The sequence below is a fragment of the Eumetopias jubatus genome, unplaced genomic scaffold, assembly GCF_037043125.1.
Source record: "Eumetopias jubatus isolate StellerSeaLion01/CBP00866 unplaced genomic scaffold, mEumJub1_p1.0 scaffold_8, whole genome shotgun sequence".
Classification (NCBI taxonomy): Eukaryota; Metazoa; Chordata; class Mammalia; order Carnivora; family Otariidae; genus Eumetopias; species Eumetopias jubatus.
The window spans coordinates 46049571-46057017 of record NW_028274814.1 but is presented as its reverse complement, the minus strand read 5'-3'; the positions used below and the strand labels follow the sequence as shown (position 1 = coordinate 46057017).

The 7447-nt window shown below is 44.9% G+C and overlaps 1 protein-coding gene and 1 pseudogene across 1 annotated transcript in view; one reads left to right on the top strand and one right to left on the bottom strand.

The window, feature by feature from the left end:
* The first annotated feature begins 968 nt into the window (after positions 1–968).
* On the top strand, positions 969–1490 carry LOC148163698 (large ribosomal subunit protein uL11 pseudogene; annotated as a pseudogene).
* Positions 1491–4200: 2710 nt separating this feature from the next.
* Positions 4201–7447, bottom strand: part of LOC114204131 (solute carrier family 2, facilitated glucose transporter member 3-like) — a 63940-nt gene continuing 60693 nt past the window's right edge. Inside the window, exons 8-10 of the mRNA XM_088025901.1 lie at positions 7284–7385; positions 6615–6818; positions 4201–4687 (exon numbers count right to left, since the gene is read on the bottom strand). Coding sequence (XP_087882027.1) covers positions 4487–4687; positions 6615–6818; positions 7284–7385 — 507 coding nt within the window. The 3' untranslated portion in view covers positions 4201–4486. The remainder of the gene's footprint in view (positions 4688–6614; positions 6819–7283; positions 7386–7447) is intronic.

The window sequence follows — 7447 nt, the reverse complement described above, 5'->3', positions numbered from 1 at the left end:
GAGGGAACACAAGCAGTGTGAGTGGGAGAGGGAGAAGCAGGCCTCCCAGCGAGCAGTGAGCCCAACCTGGGGCTCGATCCCAGGTCCCTAGGATCATGACCCGAGCCGAAGGCAGATGCTTAACGACTGAGTCACCCAGGCGCCCATAGTTTCTGTCTTCTGATAGGAACCAGCCAGACTGATGACACTTAATCAATTGTATGTCCTGCAGTGTTCGAGGCAGGAGTGAGTCAGACAAGGTACTTGCTTTTGAGCTTATAGTCTACAGGGGTTGGTAACTAAGACCTAACTCACAAGACAGACTAAGCCATACAAAATTTTGAGGCAGAATATTCTAAACACAAGGCGACAAGTGCAAAGAACCTATTGAAAATGAATTTGATATATTTGAGAAACAGAAGGCCCAGTGGGGCTAGACTTCTGTGAGCAAAGAGTAATGAGAGATGAAGTTGAAGAAGCAAACCTTTTAGGTAGAGTAACCAGAAGATATTTTTAGAGGGGTTTTGATAATGAAAGCAATGTTACACCAGGGTAATAGGAGTCATCTGGGATGTATGGTTACCGAATTTACAGGTCCCAGTAAAGGAGTCTGGATGCTATTTTAAGTGTGAGAAGATGTAATCAGAAGGCTTTAAGCAGGGGAGTGACATGATCTTTTTGACTACTCTGGTTATTGGAGAATGGATTAAAAGAAACAAAGATGGAAAAAGGGATCTAATATCCCCAGAGTTAAGGAGAATATGGTTCAGTCACCAAGATCTTTCAGGACATTCGGGTTTCATTGTCATTCCTAACATAAGAGTACCAGTGTGAGGATTATGTTTGCCGATATGGAAGGCTTTATGGAGCTCATGCCTGTGCTAAATAGAAATAAGTAGCCGCTTTTGGCTTTCAGCTCGGGGAGGCAAAGGTGCAACTTCCTTCGGTCGTCCCGAATCCGGGTTCATCCGACACTAGCCACATCTGCCATGCTGCCTAAGTTTGACCCCAATGAGATCAAAGTCGTGTACCTGAGGTGCCCCCGTGGCGAAGTCGATGCCACGTCTGCCCTGGCCCCGAAGATCGGCCGGCTGGGTCTGTCTCCAAAAAAGGTTGGTGATGACATCGCCACGGCAACCAGTGATTGGAAGGGTCTAAGGATTACAGTGAAACTGACCCCTCAGAACAGACAGGCCCAGATTGAAGTGGGACCTTCTGCCTCTGCCCTGATTATCAAAGCCCTCGAGGAACCACCAAGAGACAGAAAGAAGCAGAAAAACATTAAGCACAGTGAAACTATCACTTTTGATGAGATCGTCAGTATTGCCCGACAGATGCGACACCGATCCTTAGACAGAGAACTCTCTGGAACCATTAAAGAAATCCTGGGGACTGCCCAGTCTGTGGGCTGCAATGTTGATGGCCACCACCCTCATGACATCACAGATGACATCAACAGTGGTGCGGTGGAATGCCCAGCTAGTCAACTACAAAGGAAAATGTTTCAATAAAGGATCATTTGATAACCAAAAAATAAAATTAAAAAAGTAGCCATTCAAATAGCTGTAGTAAGGATAGGGAAACGTAGGGGAGGGAATATCAGAAGTCCATAAATGTAAAGTCCATAAATGAAGGCATGAAGGTGGTAAAGAGTGATGAAGTGGGTGTGGGTGTTTTCTTGTCTAAATGGGAGCTAAGAAATGATAACCTAAACAGGTAACAGGGACCTTGTCCTCGGGTGGGGTGTGGGTGTGAGATCGGTAGGGGGCTTAAGTTTTATTTTCTGTAGTTGACTGGAAGCTACTGAAGGATCTTAAGTAGGATGGTGATAGAAGTGTATGATGGGGGCACCTGGCTGGCTCAGTTGGAGGGACGTGCAGCTCTTGATCTTGGGGTTGTAGGTTCCAGCCCTACGTCGGGTGTAGAGATTACTCAAAAATAAAATCTTAAATACATGTAATATGGATATCCTGACATCAGCATAGGATGAGTTTCAGAGAGCAAAGACCAGAGGGGTAAGGAAGTGAGAGAAAAGAATTCTCACTGGGGAAAGAAAGCAACACACTAAGGCTGTTCATCTCATCTGCATCATGAACAAGTACCACTATTTTCATATGTATTAGACTTTTAGGAAGCTTACTCCAGGTAACAGGTACTGAGTGGTCAAACCGGGATTTAAAGCTAATTTTGTTGTTACAGGAAGGACAAAAAAAAAAAAAAAAACCAAAATCAGCAAGCCCATGATGTCATATGTACATTCAGAATTTTTATTTCAAAACAAAGAACCACAGTAACATTAATAATAGAAAACCCATTTGGAAATATTCACAATCTGGTCTCTGAGAAAGGGGGAAAACTTCCCCACAGCATTACTGCCAACCCACTGGTTTTGAGGAGCCGGAAGTAGAGGTGCAGTTAAAGTCATCTGTTGAACCAAGCCCCATTCCATATAAGCTGTTTTTTTCCCCAAAACGCTCAATGACCAGGGGCAACAGTGAGAACTGGTGACTAAAATACTGTCATAGGCAAGGGTTTGGCTAAAGGGTCTGAAGTATGTAAGCACCAAGGAGAGAAAGGGTGGTCAAGCAACATATGAAAGAAGGAAGACAGAGTAGGTGTCATGGGGCCCAATCTCCATTTATCAAAATACTGGGAAACTAGATGATTGTACTGGTGTCCATGACCTGGGCCAAGTGTACATCCCTCCACCTCATCTGGCTCCCTAAAATGCTCCCGAGTTAGAAGTCTTCAGTTTGTTTCTCACCCCTTAAAAGAAAGGCTCCTTCTCCCCTATGACTCCCCTCCAGGAGGCCACATGTTCTGATCTCACATTCTCCTTTCACCATTGTCTGGGTCTAGGGGGAGGCAGAGTCCTCCACCCTCAATCTGAAGATTTAAGGAGTTCTCCCCCCAGTTGTCCAACAAGGAAAGGTAGCCAGGTGCCACTGAACTCTGAAGTCTGGAACCAAACCGTAGATGCAAATTCCACCCAGCAGAGGCAGTGTTCTTTATATAGAGAGAGAGGACTTTGAACACATTCTATTCAAAAGGGGGCTGTAGGTACATAAAGGACACAAGTTACCAGTCATCTACTTCCACCAGAGCAAAGTGACAGTGCACATACATTCATACTCTCTCAAGTGTGGGATACACCGTACATTTACTCGTATTGTCCCAAATGTATGGTCCCCTAAGGGCGCTTGACGTCATACTATGCGAATATGGCAACAGAACAAGCATGCGATGACCCTTAGCGACAACATATTTCAACTAGATAATAATCGTTCAGGAAAAATCCTCTCCCAGAGCTGAGGTTACAAATTCCAAGTTAGTTGATGAACATTCTCCTCTGAATTCTTTTAAAGCTATGGCTTAAAACAAAATAACAACTAAAATCTCCTAAAGAACAAAATGGAGAAATACAGAACCTCTACCAAGAACCACTATTTTGGGTTCCTTATTTGGAAGGTTCTCCCACCAGGCGGGTATTAGGAATACTTTAACCCGCACCCCCCACAGTGAGTCCACTATAAGGGGAAGAAGTTGTTTTGTCCAGTGAGGGGAGAAAGGATATCTAGAAATAACCTTGCCTTCTCTGGACTCCAACCAAAATTAGAACCCATCCACCACCATTAGCTATAATGCCCATCTTAATAACCCTAGATTTCAAGTAACACTACGTATTATTTTAAACAAAGAAAAAAGTTCTAAAGGTAACCAGTAGCTTCTTAAAACAGGCACATCACTTTTCTCAGAAATTAAACTTGAGAGTTTCCACCTGAAGGTTAAGAGGCAATGTGCAAACTTCACACACCCCATCATGTACCCTCTGAGAACACGTTATACTTCTCCCTGAATCTTCCCCTTATTGCACCTCGACTGCTCCAGTATCAAATCTTCTACCCTAGAACCTCTCTTCAAGCGCCTCCCTCCATCCTCAATTTCCTTCTGTTTTATTTCATAAAATTATTTTACACTTAAAAAAATAAATATTTATGCAATAAAACCAGAAGATAAAATAAATAAAACTCAAGTTAATTTGCTCTGCAGAGCTGTATGGAAGCGAGGGAGGTGCTCTTATGTAATCCCTCTCTGCCCTCCACACTCATAGATCTGCTTCCTGGGAAGTCGGGGGTCGGGGAAACTGCACCTCACTCTTACTCCCCTCCACTACTGGCCCTGGTGAGGCCCTATTAGAACCCAAGGCAGGAAGAGACGACAATGCTGTCAGATGGCAAGTGGCCAATGCCTCCTGAAATGAGGGTAGGTTTGCTTGGTCTCTCCTAAACAGAAGAGAATGTCCAAGAAATGAAAAGTTTTGAAAGCCATTGAAGATACAACTAACTCCTGCACTGGGTTCCTCTGTGGGATGCGAAAGGAATCAAGTAGCAGCATTCAAAAACAGTCCTGGGTTACAAGCTGATGAGGTCTCTCCCTCATCTGGGGAGAGGTTGCTTTTCCATGTTGGGAGGGAGGCGGGAAGGAGGCATGGCTTAGACGGTGGGGTTTACTTCATGGGCTGGATCCTGTTCATCTCCACGGTGGGGACATTCTCAGCTCTGTTAGCCTCCCGAGCCTGCCCCTCGAAGGCTCGTGTGATTTCCTCAAAAGTCCTGCCACGAGTCTCAGGGACTTTGAAGAAGGTCAAGACCAAGAAGACAATGAGGAAGCCAGTGAAGATGATAAAAACATAGGCTCCTAAATAGAACTAGTGAAAAGATAAAGAAAAAGGAGTGTCAGTGTAAATTCTGGTCATTGCCAAACCCCTTCCCTTCCCATCCATTTCTAGTAGGCTTCGGGACACAACCCTTCCACATTTAACAACAACATGTAGTCTTCCCCGGTATTTTTTTAAAAAAGATTTCATTTATTTATTTGACAGAGAGAGACACAGTGAGAGAGGGAACACAAGCAGGGGGAGCGGGAGAGGGAGTGGCAGGCTTCCCTCTGGGCAGGAATCCTGAGCGGGGCTCGATCCCAGGACCCTGGGATCATGACCTGAGCCGAGGGCAGACACCTAAAGACTGAACCACCCAGGCGCCCCTACCTTGGATGTTTATTATGCCATTGCTCACTTACTGTATTTCCCTGCAATTCTGCATCATTCCTTTTCCTATTCGTTAAAGATCCCTGATTCCAAATACCTATTGAGTATTTTAGGACTTTTTTTTTTTCCTTTATTTTATTTATTTGTCAGAGATAGAGCACAAGCAGGGGGAGAAACAGGCTCCCCACTGAACAAGGAACCACATGTGGGGCGCAATCCCAGGACCTTGGGATCAAGACCTGAGCTGAAGGCAGACGCTTAACCGACTGAGCTACCCAGGCGCCCCTAGGACTTTTGATGATTATTTTTAAAATCCAGGTTTCTGAAAGACTCACAGAAATAGGAAATGCATTCTAGAAGTCCACTGCAAGTGCCTTTATTTAAGGAACCAGCTCCGGGTCATTTTATATAATAGGACTTACCTCACTCATTCATTAACATCCTATGATTATTAGGGAGCCTTTAAGGTCACAAAGTCACTAATGCCAGCTCATTCAAATTGTGGATTTTACATGTTGGTCTGGAATCCTTTGGCATTCATCACGATCATTGTATCTAGGCAGAACTATGCCTGTAATCACCTCAGACCAGTGGTCTTTTTTTTTTTTTTAAGATTTTATTTATTTATTTGAGAGAGAGAGAATGAGAGATAGAGAGCACGAGAGGGAAGAGGGTCAGAGGGAGAAGCAGACTCCCTGCTGAGCAGGGAGCCCGATGTGGGACTCGATCCCGGGACTCCAGGATCATGTTCTGAGCCGAAGGCAGTCGCTTAACCAACTGAGCCACCCAGGCGCCCAGACCAGTGGTCTTTTAAAAGTTCCCAGTTTTGGGGTACCCGGCTGCCTCAGTCAGTAGAACATGCGACCTCTCATCTCCTCCAGGTCTTGAGTTTGAGCCCCATGTTGGGGGTAGAGTTTACTTTAAAAAAATAAAAGTTCCCAGTTTTGCCCTCCTGCTTCAATCTTTTTTTTGCTACCATTCCTTCTTTTTCTATATGCCACTGAAAATAAAAAAAAAATCTGGTTTAAAACACTAGATATCTGGGGGGGCGCCTGGGTGCTTCAGTTGCTTGAGCGTCTGCCTTCGGCTTTGGTAATGATCCCAGGGTCCTGGGATCGAGCCCCTCATCCAGCTCTCTGCTCAACGGGGAGCTTGCTTCTCCATCTCCTGCCTGCTGCTCTGCCTACTTGTGGTTACACTCTCTCGGTCTCTGTCTTTCTGCCAAATAAATAAATAAAATCTTAAAAAAAAAAAAAAACACTTGATATCTGGGGCGCCTGGGTGGCTGTTGGTTGAGCGTCCGACTCTTGGTTTCGTCAGAGGAGATCAAGCCGTGGGTCAGGTTTCGCGCTTAGTGCAGTCTCTGCTTGAGATTCTCTCTCTCCCTCTCCCTCTGCTCCTCCCCCTGTCACATTCAATCTCTCTCTCTCTAAAATAAGTAAAATGTTTAAAAAAAAAAAAAACCCACAAAAACAATCTCCACTTGATATCTAACTCTCTGTGGTGTCAGTTACCAAATTTTAAACCTGTCGGCTTAAGTGAGCTGCTTTTGAGATGGACTCGGTGAGTTTTGTTTGAATTTACTTACTGCAGCTGAAGGGAACAGGAGCCCGACCAGGAAGTTGGAGGTCCAGTTGGAACAACCAGCCACTGCCATCGCGGCCGGGCGGGGTCCTTGGCTGAAGAGTTCGGCCACGATAAACCAGGGAATGGGGCCTGGGCCAACTTCAAAGAAGGCCACAAAGACCAGGGTAGCCCCGATGCAAACAAAGCTCATCCAATTATACTCATCCTAAATGAGGAGGAACCAAGGAAAGTCAGTAGTCAAGACAGCTTGACCTGGATAGATCTAGCCTCCCAGCAATGAGGACTGACTGATAACGGAAGCTCCCTCTGTCTGGGGTACAATGGAGTTCTTTGACTTAAGAGTCAAAAGGCCTGGGTTTTTGAATCGTAGCCTTGTGCTCACACCATCTGTCATTTTGCACCAAGATCATTTCATCACCTGTAAAATGGGAATAATTACCTCAAGAATACTTGAAGAATTAAATTACATGAGGTATTTTACACGCTCTATGTTATACAGATGTTAAGAATTACAGCAGTTTAGTTACCGATCTCTGAGGATTCATTTGTCTTAAATCTCTGGGCATGGGACTTTACGGGTCTCCCACTCACCTCTCCCACCCACGTCAGAGTCACCTGTGACCTATTCTCCCTCCTTCCCCTCCGTTTCCTTCACTCAAAGAGCACGCACCTTTAGTAACAATGAGATGGTCATAAAGATGGAACAAACAGCCATCCCTCCAAGGCCAGTCATATGGAGAGTCCTCCTCCCTGCCCTTTCCACCAGAAACAGCTAAAAGAAGAATAATATAACATAAAATTTCTGCTTTCCCTTTCCTGAAAACTGTATGAACT